At 47.2% G+C, this 18,561-nt stretch overlaps 2 protein-coding genes and 1 pseudogene across 2 annotated transcripts in view; 2 read left to right on the top strand and 1 right to left on the bottom strand.

Moving 5' to 3' along the window:
* Nucleotides 1-9,404, top strand: part of LOC140904194 (uncharacterized) — a 92,575-nt gene extending 83,171 nt beyond the window's left edge. The window contains 1 exon segment of the mRNA XM_078850897.1: nt 5,374-9,404. Within this exon segment, the coding sequence (XP_078707023.1) occupies nt 5,374-6,962 (1,589 nt within the window). The 3' untranslated portion in view covers nt 6,963-9,404.
* A 137-nt stretch (nt 9,405-9,541) lies between these two features.
* Nucleotides 9,542-16,483, top strand: LOC140904258 (dynein light chain 1, cytoplasmic pseudogene; annotated as a pseudogene).
* Nucleotides 16,431-18,561, bottom strand: part of LOC140904224 (uncharacterized) — a 31,030-nt gene continuing 28,899 nt past the window's right edge. The window contains exon 7 of the transcript XR_013635105.1: nt 16,431-18,527. The gene's annotated coding sequence lies outside the window, so the exon portion shown is untranslated. The remainder of the gene's footprint in view (nt 18,528-18,561) is intronic.

The following is an 18,561-nucleotide window of genomic DNA, read 5'->3' as shown; positions in this document are numbered from 1 at the left end:
CTCAACCTCCTTCTTTCTGAGGCCCCCCCAACATGGTATAAAAACTCCCCAGCCGATGTGGGCCACAGTAACTGGTTTTCCACATACAAAAGCAAGGGCTGGCGTTAGGGGGTAGCAAGCAGGACAACTGCCTGGGGCCCTATGCCACAGGGGCCCCCACAAAGCTACATTGCTTAGGCTTTGGCTTCAGCCCCAGGTGGTGGGGCTCAGGGCCCTGGACTTCAGCTCCATGCGCTGGGATTTCAGCTTTCTGCCCTGGGCATCAGCGAGTCTAATGCTGGCCTTGCGTGGCAGCCCCCCTGAAACTTGCTCACTGCCCTACAGCGGGCCCCAGACCCATGGTTGAGAACCACTGTCTTACGCCATGAATCACAGCAGTGTTCAGGTTACTGCCGGTCACTTCCTTAGGTCAGCTGAATCTTAGACCTCACAACAAAGACAACGCTTGTAGCCAGTCCTGTAATAACCTGTATTAAGATTTATTTAAAAGGAAATGAGAGTTGTTTACAAAGTTAAAGCAGGTTAAAGCAGATGCAGACGTGTTACAGTCTTAAATTTCAAAAGGTAATAGAAGCTTCTCTAATAAGCAAGCTCTACATATTCTTTAGGACTAACCCAGGCTAAGGAGCTGGGGATCTCTTGCTTATGCCTAGAAACTTTGCCCCTCAGAGTCCAAGCAGCATACACATCAGTTCCTTCTGTAGGAGTTTTTTTATCGCCTTCCTGCCATGTGCGCTGAGCTTCTGGGAACTCAGCTAATGGGAAGTCAAGAGCACAACAACAGTCTTTTGTCATCTTTAATATCCCATAATAGTCTGGTGTTGATGGACCTTTCTTGCCAGGCGGGGTGTAATGCATTCTGTTGCCAATCAGCAGTTCACATAGGTAAAGTCTCTCTCCTGTCTGGTGATTTACAGAGGCTCACAATGCAGCTAGTCAGATATTAACCCAGGCAGCAACTCACAAGTCTAAACACTTTCTTATAATTCTCATCCCTGTTTTAACAATAGTAACACAGGTGAGCCAGATTGATTCCAGCTCTGCGTTTGTCCATGTTCAGTTAAGACTTAGATCTTTCAAAAGCCCCAACATCTCATTTGCTGGTGTCCCAGGCAGGATGGGCAGGGTTGGTGTCTCTAGCCTCTGTTTGCCAGAAGCTGGGAATGGGTGACGGGGGATGGATCACTTGATGATTCCCTGTTCTGTTCATTCCCTCTGAAGCACCTGGCATTGGGCACTGAGCTAGATGGACCATTGGTCTGACTCAGTGGGCTGTTCTTATGCTCACAGTCAGGATCTACTCCTTTGCACTCAATGGGGAGCCACAGAAAGAAACAAGGTGTGCTGAGGCAAGGAGGCCAAGTCTCAGAGTCCCCGATGTCACTTTTGCCAAAAGCTAAAATTAGGCCCATCCCATGAAAGGAGGCACTCCCAGGAGAGACTGTATAAATGCTGGAGCATCAAATAACTTTGTAAACCCGAGAGAGCTGCCCTGGGGACAATGAAAGGAAGAATCTCCCAAAGTGACTCCTTTGATTCTGCTGTTCTCTGGCCTTTGGTTCCTAGAATCATAGAACTGGAAGGGAGCTTGAGAGGTCATCTAGTCCAGTGCCCTGCACTCAAGGCAGGACTAAGTATTCTCTAGACGATCCCTGATGGGTGTTTGTCCAGACTGCTCTTAAAAATCCCCAATGATAGAGATTTCACAACCTCCCTAGGCCATTTATTTCGGTGCTTAACCACTCTGACAGTTAGGAAGTTTTTCCTAATGTCCAACCTAAACCGCCCTTTCTGCAATTTAAGCCGATTGCTTCTTGTCCTATCTGCAGAAGTTAAGAACAATTTTTCTCCTTCCTCCTTCTAACAAGCTTTTATGTACTTCAAAACTGTGATAATGCCCCTTCTCAGTCTTGTCTTCTACAGACTAAAAAACCCCCAATTTTTTCAATCTGCCCCCATGGGTCATGTTTTCTAGACCGTTAATCATTTTTCTTGCTCTTCTCTGCGCTTTCTCCAATTTCTCTGCATCTTTCCTGAAATGTGGCACCCCAGAACTGGACAGAGTACTCCAGTTGAGGCGTAATCAGTGCAGAGTAGAGAGGAAGGATTACTTCACGTGTCTTGCTTACAATACTCCTGCTAATACATTCCAGAATGTTGTTTGCTTTTTTTTGGAACAGTGTTACACTGTTAACTCATATTTAGCTTTTGATCCACTATGATCCTCAGATTCCTTTCCTCAGTACCCTTTCCTAGGTAGTCATTTCCCATTTTGAATGTGTGCAACTGATTGTTCCTTCCTAAGTGGAATACTTTGCATTTGTCCTTATTGAATTTCATCCTATTGACTTCAGACCATATCTCCGGTTTGTCCAGATCAATTTGAATTTTAATCCAATCCTCCAAAACACTTGCAACCCCTCCCACCTTGGTAATGCTCACAAACTTGATAAGTGTAAGAGAGACTCTGTTACTGTGAGGATTTCACCATGTCTCAGAGGGTTAAACCCTTGTGGGAGGGGGCTAGTCTTGTACTGGAATAAGGTCACTCTGTGCTTCACAGTGTGGCAGAACCTAGAATGTCCATTAGCAGGGACAAATCCTGGGGGGAATTGTCTTGTGGAATGGACAAAACCCCTGTTTAATTCTGTCACATTGCCCTTCTCACCCTGGCAGGCTACAGAATAACATCCAGGTTTCACTCCAGATCATCCCGTCCTCCCAGGGGGAAGGAAATGGCTGCAATGGAGCTGGCTCAGATAAGGGATTATCAGGGAGCTGGTGGTGGGTTCTGCTTGGAGGGAGAGGAGCAGTAAATGCATAGGAGGGTGGGAGCTGCTAGAGGTGGTGGGAGGCAGGAAATATCTAGGGTGGAGAAAGGGAGGGCACAGGATGTGACAAACTTGCTGAGACTTGTGTAATCTAGGGTGTGATGGGTCGTCAGCTCCGGGGTGCAGTCTTGGCGGCTTCTGGGAACCACTGTGCCCTTTAACACTCAAGCTGGGCTGGCCCTTCTCACAGATAGAAGACATCAGCCAACTTCCCAGCTCCCCAGCCTTGCACACCTGCTATAGTATAAATCCAGAATTATACCATCTTATCGTGCACAGGGATCTGTATAATGTAAGATCATTAATATAGTTCGCCTTGGCCTCGCTATGGGAAAGGTATGCACAACAAGCTTGTGCTAACCAAGCTGAGATTTTCCCCAGACACTTCTCTCAAAATACGCTGGTTAAGATAAAGCATAAAAGAAGTGTATTAACTACAGAAAGATAGATAGGTTTTAAGTGATTATATGTGATAGTAAACAAATCAAAGCAGATTACTTAGAAAATAACCAAAAACTCAAACATAGCCTAAGATAGATGATGGATAGAATTTGAATGAGCAGTTTCTCACCCTGACTGATGATACAAGCAGTCCATCAAGTTTCCATACACAAGCTAGAAATCCCTTGACCTTGGGACCAGCACTTCTCCCAGTTCAGTCTTTGTTCCTCAGGTGTTTCCCAGAGTTCTCTTGTGTGGGGAAGAGGCCAAGAGATGATGTCACACCCCACCTTATGTTGCTTTTCCATAAGATGGAAACCCTTTTTTCCCAAACTTTGTTCCCAGTCCAGTGTGTGGGAAAACTACTGGGACCAAAATGCAGTTCAATGTCATGTGGTCCGTAAAGTCAGATACAAACATGATTCATGCACACAAATAGGATAATCACATTCAGCAAATTATAACTTTTCCAAAGACACTGCATGTGACCCATCTTGCACAAAATGCATCATCATGATGTCCTAATCATTTTATAATCGTACCACTGTGCTGAATGTGGGTGTAGTGTCAGGCAGGGCCTAATTCAAGGCAGAGGAGTTGGGAATGGAACATCCCTTCTTTATGGAACAGGAAATAATCCCCCAGCCAGGGCTGGGAAAACTTCCCAGACTCCCAGTCCTGGAGCCTGAATCTACTGAGACTTCATTAGTTACCACCACCCCCAATCTTTGTGGCAGCTGCAGACTTTATCAGTGATGATTTTATCTTTTCTTCCAGGTCATGAATAAGAATGTTAAATAGCACAGAGCCAAGAACCAATCCTTGTGGGAACCCCCTAGAAAGAAATCCACTCAACCATGGTTCCCCATTTACAATCACAGTTTTTAATGGATGCTGTGTTTATTTTGTATCTTTCTAGTTTTCTAGTCAAAATATTGTGCTGAACCAAGTCATATGCCTTACACAAGGGAGTACGTTACAGCAATACTATTAGTTGCAACCAAACTTTTGTTCTCATCCAATAAGTTAGTTTGATAGGATCTATTGTGTCTAAACCTTTGTTCGTGAGTACTAATTATATTACTCTCCTTTAATTCTTTATTAATGAAATCCAGTGTCGGCTGCTACATTCTCTTGCCCAGTATCTATGTCAGACTCTTGGATACAAGTTATCTGGACTCGGTGATTTAAACTTGTCTAACTTTAATAGCTGCTGTTTAACGGCCTTGTGAGTTATTGATGGAATGGAAAGAGTGTCATCATCAAGATCTTATGATATGAGTACATCATCTGTTTTTCTCTAAATCCAGGAGAGAAATATTTATTGAACACTTTTACCTCTTCTGCATTATTTTTGATAATTCTGCCATTTCCCTCTAGTAATTTACCACTACCACTGTTGGGATTAATTTTGTACTTAATGTACATGTAAAACTTCCTTCTTATTTTCATTGCTTGGTCATTGATTTCGGATAGCTTTCCTTACCAGTTTTCTACAGTTCTGATCTTCTAACTTATATTCTTTACTCTTGACTTCCCCTTTCTTCCATATATTTTATTTGGAGAGTGTTGGGATTCCTACTAGGGAGCCACCAGCAGGGCCCAGAGATAGGAGATGGGGCTATATCAAGCTCTGGCTAGTAGGTATGTGATAGATGTGAAGACCCTGCCTCCGTCTGTCAGTTGGGAGGCACAAATGTCTGTCTTTCTACTCTCTGATGCCTCCTGGCTGCTCTAAGCAAGGTGGGGGTGGAACTCCGTTAACATGTGCCCTACAAAGACCTTGTGAGCTTTCCAAGTTCAGGATTGTTCCCGGCAGATGTCACTCATGGCTTCTCACCTATCCTGACTGACAACTGGCAGCAGGTCCCTCCCCAGTCTTGCTTTCCCCTTAGAATTCTGGGGAGATGTGGACCCAGAACTGATCACATCTTTTCTCTCCTCTGAGGAAGGGTTTGGGGAAAATCAGCTCCTGATAGGTTTGATCTCTTCTGCATGCATTTTGGCTTGTTCATCCCTTTTTCCATTCCTCTCTCTGAGATTTCCTTTCATTCCAGTGCAGGGAGTGACCTATCTCTCAATTCTCTCTGTCCCCCATCAGGTGACAAGATGGTGAGTGAGAATGAGGAGGAGACACCCCAGCAGGAATATGCTGAGGAAGTAGAACCACATGGAACGTTATCAGAAGGATCCAAAGGGAATGGTTCCAGGAGTTGTGCACTCCCAGAAAAAGCAAAAGCCTGTGAGACTCAGCAGAGGCCAGAGGAAAACTTCAGTAGCCACACAGACCTTATTACACATGAGAGAATCAACTTGGAAGAGACACGCTACACATGCCATGAGTGTGGGAAAAGCTTCAATGGGACCTCTGACCTTCTCAAACATCAGAAACTCCACAGTGGAGAGAGACCATTCATGTGCTCTGAGTGCGGGAAAAGCTTCAATAGGAGCTCCAGCCTCATCAGCCATCAGCAAATCCACACAGGAGAGATGCCCTACACATGCTCTGAGTGTGGGAAAAGCTTCAGTCACAGCTCTTCCCTCCTCACACATCAGAGAATCCACACAGGAGATATGCCCTACTCCTGCTCTGAGTGCGGGAAACGCTTCTATCGGAGCTCAACCCTTATCCGACATCAGCGAATCCACACAGGAGAGAGACCCTACACGTGCTCTGAGTGCGGGAAACGCTTCAATGATAGCTCATCCCTGATCACACATCACAGAATCCACACGGGTGAGAAACCTTATGTATGCTCTGAATGCGGGAAAAGCTTCAATCAGAGCTCACACCTTATCATACATCGTAGAATCCACACAGGAGAGAAACCCTACACGTGCTCTGAGTGCGGGAAACGCTTCAGTGATAGCTCATCCCTTAGCACACATCAGAGAATCCACACGGGTGAGAAACCTTATGTATGCTCTGAGTGCGGGAAAAGCTTCAATCAGAGATCTGCCCTGACCACACATCAGAGAATCCACACAGGAGAGACGCCCTACACCTGCTCTGAGTGTGGGAAAAGCTTCAATGGGACATCTGACCTTCTCACACATCAGAAACTCCACAGTGGACAGAGACCATTCATGTGCTCTAAGTGCGGGAAGAGCTTCAATAGGAGCTCTTCCCTTATCACTCATTGGAGAATCCACACGGGTGAGAAACCTTATGGATGCTCTGAGTGTGGGAAACGCTTCAATGCAAGCTCACATGTAATCAGACATCGCAGAATCCACACAAGGCAGAAACCTTATGGATGCTCTGAGTGTGGGAAATGCTTCAGTCGGAGCTCCAGCCTCATCACACATCAGCGAATCCACACAGGGGAGATGCCCTACACATGCTCTGAGTGCGGGAAAAGCTTCAATCACAGATCTTCCCTGATCACACATCAGAGAATCCACACAGGAGATTTGCCGTACACATGCTCTGAGTGCGGGAAAAGCTTCAATCTTAGCTCAACCCTTAGCACACATCAGAGAATCCATATGGGGGCGGAACCTTATGGATGCTCTGAGTGTGGGAAAAGCTTCAATCACAGCTCTACTCTGAGGACACATAGGAGAATCCACACAGGAGAGATGCCGTACACCTGCTCTGAGTGCGGGAAAAGCTGCAGTCAGAGCTGAAACCTTATTAAACATCAGAAAATCCATATGAGAGAGAATTGTAATAAATGCCTTGACTAGTGCTGGCTAAAGATTTTTTTTTTTTAATCACATTTGCTAATTCCCACATAGTGATCTTTGCACCATCTTCACCATGGTTTCTCAGTTTCACCAGATGAGTTGCCTGCTTCTGCCTTTTCAGCTCACCCTTCTTTGGGGTCGGTCCTGTGATCTTTTCTGTCAACTCCTTTCCTTCTGAATCATAGTTGTGTGTGTTCCTCCAGCCAGGAATGTTCATCATCTCCAGGTGGGGGAGAGAGGTTTGATCCCCACAAGCTACACTGAGGCAACAAAGTACCTGTGCCTTACATCCACTAGGGCTGTACATGGCATTGGCTGCTCAAGTGAGTGATCTTGGTGTGAAAAGACAATTATAGTGGTAGAGCAGAGGCAGCCCAGGTGCAGTGTTTGGCATTAACTTTCCCCTTGACCTGACCTAAACTCCATCACTTTTCCTAGTCTAAACAAACCCTGAGCATCACGGTTATATTGTTCCCCCATTTCAAAGCAATTGTTAGACATCAAGTTCCCCCTTGGGGAACAAATGGTTTCATTCCCAGTTGCTCTGATATTACTTCAGGTTGTGCTGGAGAGCAGATATCTTTACTACCATTTTCCTCACTTAAAATATATTGGACTATAACAAAGGGCAGGGATAAGGAAAAATGTCGTTTCGTGCTCTGTAACAACAGAAGAACATAGGTTAAGGTGGAGGGATTCCCTTATTCCCCATCACCATCCCAGTCCTCCTGCTGTTGAATTGGTTAGGTCAATATTTTGTCTAAAGGGCTGGGAAGAGGATTCCTTAGTAAATGACTTGTAACTAAGCAAAATACCCATGCATTTGGCTCCCAAAGCAGTTCTGTCCAGGCTCTGAAGGAGGTCGCTCCTGAAGATATCTCCTTCCTAATCAGGTGCATGTTGCCTATTATTTGGGAAATGCAATCCCTATCTAGGTAGAAATGGGAAAAATGGAAGTGACATTTCTGTTCAGCTCACCCCTGGGAGATCCTGCAAACGTGTAGAAAATGAAATCCATGTTGAATGTGATATACCTGCAGAAAGACACCTATTGTTAATAGATACCTGACATTTGGTGTCTTACAGGGATTCTAAGCAGCACCTGAATTTAGTCCCTAATTTAAATCTGTGCCACCAGATTAAAGAAATAAAAGGGCATATTTGGGGGAGTTATACCTCACTATCGCTACTGATATGTTGTATGCTAGGTGAAGAATTCTACTCCAGGGAAGTGTAAAATTACTCCAAGGAAGGTCAAAGATATGACAAGAACTCAGGTAGAAATTGCACGTACTAGTGATTGATTTTCACCCCAGAGATGGAAGCTATGGTGACCTGTGGCCCAGGTAAACTATTTTTAGAACGCTGCTCCCTAGTTAAGTGGCACTGATCACACTCCTAAAGGATGCCATGATTAAACTGGGCACAACTGTCTTTTACCGTTTGGATCCAAAGTTTCATGAAGCTTAGAGAGACTCTTAGAATCCTAGAAGATTAGGGTTGGAAGAGACCTCAAGAGGTCATCTAGTCTAACCTCCTGCTTAAAGCAGGCCCAACACCAACTAAATCATCCCAGCCAGGGCTTTGTCAAGCTGGGCCTTAAAAACCTCTAAGGAAGGAGATTCCACCACCTCCCTAGCGAACCCATTCCAGTGCTTCACCACCCTCCTAGTGAAATAGTGTTTGCTAATATCCAACCTAAACCTCCTCCACTGCAACTTGAGACCATTGGTCCTTAGTGGTGGCATATGACAGAACAAGAACATCCAAGCACCATCCTCTCTGGAACACCCTTTCAGGTAGTTGAAGGCTGCTATCAAATCCCCCCTCACTCTTCTGCAGACTAAATAAACCCAGTTCCCTCAGCCACTCCTCGTAAGTCAGGTGCCCCAGCCCCCTGATCATTTTTGTTGCCCTCTGCTGGATTCTCTCCAATTTGTCCACATCCTTTCTGTAGTGGGGGACCCAAAACTGGACGCAGTACTCTCGATGTGGCTTCACCAGTGCCGAATAGATGGGAACAATCAATTCCCTCGGTCTGCTGACAGTGCTCCTACTAATGCAGCCCAATATGCCATTAGTCTTCTTGGAAACAAGGGCACACTGCTGACTCTATACAGTGCTATAAAATCCCTTCTGGCCAGAGGCAAAACCCTTTCACTTGTAAAGGGTTAAGAAGCTAAGATAACCTCGCTGGCACCTGACCACAACGACCAGTGAGGAGACAAGATACTTTCAAATCTGGAGGCGGGGAACAAAGGGCTTGTCTGTCTGTGTGATGCTTTTGCTGGGAACATATCAGGAATGCAGCCTCATAACTCCTTAAATTAGTAAATAATCTAGATAGAAATGTGTTAGATTTCCTTTTGCTTAATGGCTGGTAAAATAAGCTGTGGTGGATGGAATGTATATTCCTGTTTTTAAAGTAACAGCTGTGTTAGTCTGTATTCGCAAAAAGAAAAGGAGTACTTGTGGCACCTTAAAGACTAACCAATTTATTTGAGCATGAGCTTTCGTGAGCTACACCACAGTATGCATCCGATGAAGTGAGCTGTAGCTCACGAAAGCTTATGCTCAAATAAATTGGTTAGTCTCTGAGGTGCCACAAGTACTCCTTTTCTTATTCCTGTTTTTGTATCTTTTTGTAACTTAAGGTTTTACCTAGAGTGATTTTCTATTGTGACAAAGTTCCAGCTCTACCTTGGTGGATCTTGTGCTTATTGACGGATTTGCTCGCCTTGGAGCTTCATGGCAGCCCTCAGCTTGGAGTTTTTCTGAATTCACAGTCCAGGTCGACTCCTCCTGTGTCTGACCAGGAGTTGGGAGGATTTGGGGGGAACCCGGGCCCACCCTCTACTCCGTGTTCCAGCCCAGGGCCCTGTGGAATGCAGCTGTCTAGAGTGCCTCCTGGAACAGCTGTGCGACAGCTACAAATCCCTGCGCTACTTCCCCATGGCCTCCTCCCTACACCTTCTTTATCCTCACCATAGGACCTTCCTCCTGGTGTCTGATGATGCTTGTACACCTCAGTCCTCCAACAGTCCACGTTCTCACTCTCAGCTCCTAGTGCCTCTTGCTCCCAGCTCCTCACACGCACACCACAAACTGAAGTGAGCGCCTTTTTAAAACCCAGGTGCCCTGAGTAGCTTGCCTTAATTGATTCTAGCAGCTTCTTGATTGGCGGCAGGTGTTCTAATCATCCTGTCTTAATTATCTCCAGAAGGTTCCTGATTGTTCTGGAACCTTCCCTGTTACCTTACCCAGGGAAAAGGGACCTACTTAGCCTGGGGCTAATATATCTGCCTTCTATTAGAGCTGGCCGAGCGAGCGCTGGTTGAGAAGCTGCCTGCCCGCGCGCCCCATCCCTTCCCTCCGCGCTCGGAGCCGCCCAGCACACGGTAACCATGTGTGATCAAAAGGCTGTGATCAAGAATGCGGATATGTCTGAAGAGATGCAGCAAGATTCAGTGGACTGTGCCACTTAGGCCCTGGAGAAATAGAACATCGAGAAGGATATTGCAGCTCATATAAAGAAGGAGTTTGACAAGAACTACAACCCCACTTGGCACTGCATTGTGGGAAGGAACTTTGGCAGCTATGTGACTCACGAGTCTAAGCACTTCATCTATTTTCAAGTTGCTATTCTCCTCTTCAAATCTGGTTAGAGCACAGTCTGTGCTATCCAAACTTGCATCGGGTTCCAGGACTGCACACTAATTCTAAATAGAGACTGAAATCTTAAGCCTTCCCCAGGGAACACACCTTGCTCTTCAAGCCTTTTGTTGTGGTGGTAATGGACTGTACCAGTTTGTTTACATTGTGGCTATAAAAAATAGCAAAAAAAAAAAAAAAATTACTCTCCTATAGGAATCTGGCCCGACCCTGTAACACTATGTTTTGAATCGGATTACCCTGTAAGGTATTTACTATCCTGATTCTACAGAGGTGATTCTTTTACCTTTTCTTTAATTAAAATTCTTCTTTTAAGAACCTGATTGATTTTTTCATTGTTCTTAAGATCCAAGCATTTGGGTCTGTGTTCACCTGTACAAATTAGTGAGGACTTTTATCAAGCCTTCCCCAGGAAAGGGGGTGCACGGCTTGGGGGGATATTTTGGGGGAAGACGTCTCCAAGTGGGCTCTTTCCCTATTCTTTGTTTAACGCGCTTGGTGGTGGCAGCATAGGGTTCAAGGACAAGGCAAAGTTTGTACCTTGGGGAAGTTTTTAACCTAAGCTGGTAAGAATAAGTTTAGGGGGTCTTTCATGCAGGTCCCCACATCTGTACCCTAGAGTTCAGAGTGGGGAAGGAACCTTGACAGTGATGGATATGTGATGGTAGCTTTTCTGGATTGCTTTTTGGTTTGGTTTCATTTTTTTCATTTAAGTTTTGTTTTGTTTTTCCAACCAGTTCTTTTTATAGGTGTTGAGGCTCTTTTCCTTTTGAGCACAGCTGTTTAACCCTCAGGCCTGGCTTTGGAAACCTCCTCAGAACTAGCCTTGTGTTTCTTTCATTGTTGATATCTTTGGGGTTCACATCCACAGTACATACGGTTCAGAGCAACAGATACTTTGAGAAACCTGCTGGGTGAAGCAGGCCTTTTACAAACTGACATTGGCCCAAAGTCTGCCTCAATTCAGCTGGATTGGAACATGTCTGTATCAAAGCAGTGGTTCACACCTGATTTGCCCAGTAACCTGGGGGGAAGGACTGGTAAGATAGGATAAGTAGGAATTGACCACAATAATGTTAAAGGTAAGGGTGACAGACCTTCACCTTGTAGGTCAACAAGCCTGTTCTTTTCATTCCCACTGAAGCATCTGGCACTATTCACTCTTAGGCTGCACACTTGTCTAGATGGACCATTGGTCTGACCCAGTATGACCAGTCTTGCATTCTTATGTAAGCCATCTATGGCCTTGTATACACTGGCTAGTTTCTGCACAGGAAAGGAGCTTTCTGTGTTGTAACTTCTGAGGTGTACACACCGCCAAGCCACTTAGTGCACAGAAACTGCGCAGTTGCAGCACTGTAAAAAAGCCACCCCGACGAGAGGCGTAGAGCTTTCTGCACCAGGGCTACAGCGCTGCTATTGGCCTCTGGGAGGGGTCCCACAATCCCTGTTCTTGCCTCTCTGGTCATTGGTTTGAACTCTACTGCACCGCTATCAAATGACCAACTGAGAACCCCACCCCTGAAATTCCTTGGGAAATTTGAAAGTCCCCTTCCGTTTGCTTGGTGACGCATGCAGTGGTCTCAGCACATCTTTCCAGGTGACCAGGCCTGCTCCACGCCCCAGGCTGTCCCCAGGCTGTCCCCAGGCTGAACCTCATCGGCATTTGGGGAGAGGAGGCTGTCCAGTCCCAGCTGCGCTCCAGCCATAGGAATTATGATACCTATGGACAGATTTCACAATGCATCAGAGAAAGAGACCATGACCGGGGCACACTGCAGGCCAAAGTGAAGGAGCTGTGAAATGCCTACCACAAGAGCAGGAGGCAAACCACCACTCCAGTGATGCACTCATGAGCTGCTGGTATTACAAAGAGTTGGACGCGATACTCAGTTGTGACCTCATCTCCACTATGAAGCCTACTGTGAATACTTCTGTGACTTGTGTGCCAGTTGAGAGTGGACTGAGCCATTTTGGGGATCTTGTGGCTCGTGTGTGCTTGCTTGGGGTCAGCCAGTTAGTGATAAGTATGTGACTAGTGGCTGTGTTTTTAAATCACTGAATCAGTCATCTGTGTGTTGCAAACAATAGTGCTTCTGTAAAATGTTGCATTTTGGCTTCACAGACAAGATCCTGGGAGCCCAGCCTCCTTCTTATCACCAGCTGAACAGCTACACCGATTTAGAAAGCAGCCCTGAAGAACTAAAGAGAACTTTCTGCATGACGTCATGATGCACTCCGCAGCCGAAAAACAAGAGTTGAAGGAGTGGCTGAACAGCAAGAAAAGGGACCGAAAGGAGAATGGGGTGCGCCAGAATGAAGCCATGGAGCAGCTCTTAATCTTTATGGAGTGTCAAGCGGACACTCTCCAAGTGCTACTAGCACTGAAAACTGAGCAGCTCTGCTCCTGTCCTCCCCTGCAGCCACTGTGGCAAAACTCTTTCCCATGCGCGACCCACCCCTACGCCCCGACTATGCCAACACACTCTTATCAACCTCCTGGCTACAATCTGTACCCGCTGCATTCCACTCCTTCCCTATGACAGTCCAGCCCTGCGGGTGCCCAGTACCCCATGCACTCAACACCCGTCCCTCTGCAGTTTATTCCTGCTGAAGTACAGTGCCCACTGCACTGTACTTCAAAGGATAAGGTTGCATATGATACCTGGACATACACAAATCTTTAACGGTCCCAGGACCCCTCTTCCTCATGGGACCCTCCCTTCCCCCACTCCTCACAGTCCTGATTTTTGTTGTTGGTTGTTTGTCTCTCTCCTCCGGTTGTCGTTTTTTAATAAAAGAATAGTTGTGCTTTGAAAGCAACCTTTATTCCATTAATTAAAAGGAAACAGAGCCCTGAAAAGCAACGCGCAATTTTCTTAAGCCTTCATAGTGCATCGTCTGCACCAATCACAGTCACCTCCTAGCATTGCACTCCCGTGCATAGCAACAAATGTTAGTGGCTTTCAGCTTCAAATTGCTGCCTCAAGCCATCCCTGATTCTTTTGGGCCCATGTTGTGCCCCTCTAATAGCCCTGGTCTCTGGCTGTTCAAATTCAGCCTCCAGGCACTGAGCCTCAGCGGTCCAGCCCTGAGTGAAGCTTTTACCCTTCCCTTCACAAATATTATGGTGCGTACAGCATGTGGCTATAAGCATAGGAATATTGTCATCGGCCAGGTCCTGCCTCCCGTATAGGCAGCACCAGAGGGCCTTTAAACAGCCGAAAGCACACTCACCAGTCATTCTGCACTTGCTCAGCCTGTTGAACAATTCCTTGCTGTTGTCAAGGTGTCCCATGTATGGCTTCATAAGCCACAGCATTAAGGGGTAGGTGGGGTTTCTCAGGATCACAACGGCAATTTCGACTTCCCCTACAGTGATCTTCTGATACCGGAAGAAAGTCCCTTCTTGCAGCTTCCTGAACAGGCCAGTGTTCCAAAAGATGCATGCACCTTTCTTGACCAGCCTTACTTAATGTCTGGAGGATCCTTAATGATCTGGAGGATGGCATGGACTGCACCCTCAGCATGTTTGCAGATGACACTAAACTGGGAGGAGAGGTAGATACGCTGGAGGGTAGGGATAGGATACAGAGGGCCCTAGACAAATTAGAGGATTGGGCCAAAAGAAATCTGATGAGGTTCAACAAGGACAAGTACAGAGTCCTGCACTTAGGACGGAAGAATCCAATCCACCGCTACAGACTAGGGACCGAATGGCTCGGCAGCAGTGCGGCAGAAAAGGACCTAGGGGTTACAGTGGACGAGAAGCTGGATATGAGTCTACAGTGTGCCCTTGTTACCAAGAAGGCCAATGGCATTTTGGGATGTATAAGTAGGGGCATTGCCAGCAGATCGAGGGACGTGATCATTCCCCTCTATTCAACATTGGTGAGGCCTCATCTGGAGCACTGTATCCAGTTTTGGGCCCCACACTACAAGAAGGATGTGGAAAAATTGGAAAGAGTCCAGCGGAGGGCAACAAAAAGGATTAGGGGACTGGAACACATGAGTTATGAGGAGAGGCTGAGGGAACTGGGATTGTTTAGTCTGCGGAAGAGAAGAATGAGGGGGGATTTGATAGCTGCCTTCAACTATCTGAAAGGGGGTTCCAAAGAGGATGGATCTAGACTGTTCTCAGTGGTAGTAGATGACAGAACAAGGAGTAATGGTCTCAAGTTGCCGTGGGGGAGGTTTAGGTTGAATATTAGGAAAAACTTTTTCAGTAGGAGGGTGGTGAAACACTGGAATGCGTTACCTAGGGAGGTGGTGGAATCTCCTTCTTTAGAAGTTTTTAAGGCCCGGCTTGACAAAGCCCTGGCTGGGATGATTTAGTTGGGGTTGGTCCTGCTTTGAGCAGGGGGTTGGACTAGATGACCTCCAAAGGTCCCTTCCAACCCTGAAAATCTATGATTCTGTGAAATGCCCACGGTGATCCACAAGCACCTGGAGAACCATAGAGAAATGCCCCTTCCTAACAATGTACTCGGTGGCTAGGTGGTCTGGTGCCAGAATTGGAATATGCGTGCCATCTATCGCCCCTCCGCAGTTAGGGAAGCCCATTTGTGCAAAGACATCCACAATGTCATGCATGTTGCCCAGGGTCAGTGTCTTTCAGAGCATGATGCAATTAATGGCCCTGCACACTTCCATCAACACGTGTCCAGTGGTCGACTTTCCCACGCCAAACTGGTTAGCGACTGCTCGCAGTCTGGAGTAGCCAGCTTCCAGTGTACAACTGCCATGCTCTTCTCCAATGACAGGGCAGCTCTCGTTCTCTTGTACTTGTGCTCCAGAGCTGGGGTGAGCTCATCACACAGTCCCATGAAGGTGGCTTTCCTCATCCAAAAGCTCTGCACCCACTGCTCATCATCCCACCACTAAGTGCTTGTTTGCCGAGCTGAAAAGCGGCGTTCCACTGTGGTCAGTACCTCCATGAATGCCGCAAGCAATCTCATGTGTAGCTATTTGAGTAGAGAGATCAATGTCGAACTCCTCTTGCCTTTGTAGTTTAAGGAATAACACTACTGCCACTCGTGACGTGTTAGTGAGAGTGAGCATCATCTTGGTCAACAGTGCGGGATCCATTCCTGCAGCCTGAAAGAGGCAGGGTGTGCAGTACACAAACCGTTGAAAGATGGTACCAAATGCAGATGGAAGCACAGGGATTACTGTGATGCGAAGCAATGCATCATGGGGCATTGGGACAGGACCCAGGATGCCCCGCTACCCCCTCTGCCTTCCCACAACTCTTAGCGGCAGAAAAGGAAGCGATGCTCAGTGCAATAGCTGCCCAGAGTGCACCGCTCTGAACACCTCTGCAAGTGCCACAAGTGTGAACACGCTATTGCGCAGGTAGCTGACAGTGTGAACACACAATAGCAGTTACCCTTCAGCGCTCTCTGAGGCGAGAGGGCGAGTTGAAGTATTAGCTACACAATAGTGAAATCTAAGTAGAAAACTGTAATTAGCTTTGAGGTTGTAGGCTAAATATAAGCAATAATTTAGTTTTGGTATTGAAATATTCAGCTGGCTAAATCTGGGTTGCATTGCCTGGGTAAAAATCTCTGATTGGGGTTTTGGCATCACTAAGTATGCACCTGCCTTCTTGGGTTGCTCTTTTAGGATTTATAAGGGTTGATTTTCTGCTGTATTAATCTGATGATTTGATTAAATTGATGGCTTGATTCCAATGCAATATCCTCGTTAACTCACTGATTTACTGATTTGACCTGAACTTTATCACTGTATTGTTTAACCCTTAGCTGAGTGGTGTCCATAGTCATTTAGCCTTAGTGATGGGTGCTCTTGGATTTATTTGTTCATGTTAATAAAGCATGTAAGCGGGATATTGAGTCATTTCTTTCAATAAGCAACAGGGGCTGTAACTCCAGAGCTCAGGAGCAATCTACTCAGGGGTGATGCAGCAGAAAAGAGCTGGGCACTTCTTTCCCCACTTATTTCTCCTTATCCCCTTTGGGTCTCCCTCCCCCTGCCCTCTGGCAGGGAGACTTGGTCACTTCCCTGCTCCTAGGGGCGCTCACACTCCCGTAGCTGCATTGGCCCCTGTGAGTGCTAATAGGAGCGAGAGCCTGGTTGTGGGACAGTCCCTGCAGCAGCTCTGGGACACACAGAGGCAGGAGGAGCAGAGATGGGGCTACTTCCCACGTCAGAAAGTCCCTGGCCTGGTAAGTGCGGCAGCTGCAGCCTGGGTTGGGCTTGAAGGAGCCAGGAAGGGGCCCGGGGAGTGGGGGGCTGGTAGGAACGAGGGCAGGAAAAGAGCCGTGGGGCAGATCCCGGAGGCGGGGCTCTGTACGGTACGAGACACTACCGGTGCCGCTGGCTCCAGTGTGAGCTGGGAGCCCGGGCTGAGCTCCAGGCTGCTCCTGTGGCCCCCGTGGGGCTGGTCCAGGGACAGGCTTTCACTGAAGCACTTTCTGTGCCCATCTGGGGTGGGGACTTTCTCCAGCTGGACCCAGTCCCAGGCTCTGCCGCCCCTGGCCGGGAGCTGCAGGCACCAGGGGCCAGAGACCCCAGGGCCAGCACTGGGCGGGCAGGACAGAGACTCCGCACAAAGGCTCCGGGAGCAGCAGGTCTCGCAGCCCCTTTGGATCTGCTCCCGGGCGGGGAACGTGCCTGGGCGGGGCCTGGACAGTGATGGAGCCACTGCCCGCACGTGGCCTCAGGTGTCGTGTGAGAAACTGCCCCCTGTAGGAATTTGGTACTGAGGGTGCGCTGAGCACAGTAACATCTGCTGAAGTCCCTTCCCTTCACCCTGCCCTGACTTGGAATCAGATTCTGCAGACTGCTATTTACAGGGGTTCAAAGGGGGTAAATCAGAGGAGGGGGGGTAGCCAGAATCTGAGGAGGGGTGGAAATTGACTGGTCGGGGGGGTCAAACAGCTGGAGGCAGGGTTAGGAGAGGGGCTGAGGGGTAAAATCAGGGATCGGAGGGAAAGGAGCTGCCAGACGGCAACAGAGGATAACACGCCAGTACAGGCAGGGGCAGAGGGGGTAAGAGCTACCTTGGTGGACTGAGACCCCAGTGTTTGCAAAAATAGGGTCGAGGCAGAGGGGCTTCTTAATTTCCCCTCCCACAAACAGCACCTCTCAGAGTGGGCTTCCCAGGGCTGGGTTCTTAAAGGCACAGGCATCCCAATGCTCATCACTGCAGCTCCTCTCTGTCTGATCTGATGTTTCCGACTGAGATGCTGTAGGAGACTTGTTTCAGTGAAATACTTTACAGAAACACAGAACCCCTTGTCAGCGTGTCCGACTGCGTAAAGTCTCATAGCCGTTCACAAAATTTGTCTTCTCTGCTCCCGGGATTCTATGAAATACTCTTATCACTTCATCATTTAGCTTTGTTATTGTGCAGATGCATGTCATTCTGCTATTTCATTTATAGTTTACCAACTAGTCCTCCTTGAAAATATGCAGCAGTAAGTACTTGCTATTTCTAGCAATGGCATCTGTGTTTCTAGCATTGCACTTGCGATGGTTTTTACTGAGATTTCTAATTTGGCATTTTTAATTCTAACTTTTTCTTCTTTTTAGAGCAGAAGTTTATTCTGCTGGATCATCTGACTTCAGCCTGACTGAGTTTCTCGGCTGGTCTCAAAACCTTTTTTTAATTCAATCCACCAACGGTGATTGCCTTTTGCAACTGCCTCTCAATCCAGCCCTTAGTGTTTTTCCGCTGGCCATTGCTTGTGTGTAGAACTGGATTCACACGTATCCCATAAAGGCAGTATATCTCTCACGTCACATCCGTCTCCAAGGCAAAAATCTGTTTTCACTTTTGCTGAACGTTAGAACGGCTGCAGTGTGTCAGACGAATACTCCATCTAGTACAGTACCGTGTCCTTGGGCCGGGACCAGCAGCAGGTGCTTCTGAGGGAATGAACACAACAGGCAATCACTGCGT

Source organism: Lepidochelys kempii, chromosome 28 (assembly GCF_965140285.1).
Source record: "Lepidochelys kempii isolate rLepKem1 chromosome 28, rLepKem1.hap1, whole genome shotgun sequence".
Classification (NCBI taxonomy): Eukaryota; Metazoa; Chordata; order Testudines; family Cheloniidae; genus Lepidochelys; species Lepidochelys kempii.
This window is presented reverse-complemented; position numbering and strand designations above follow the sequence as displayed.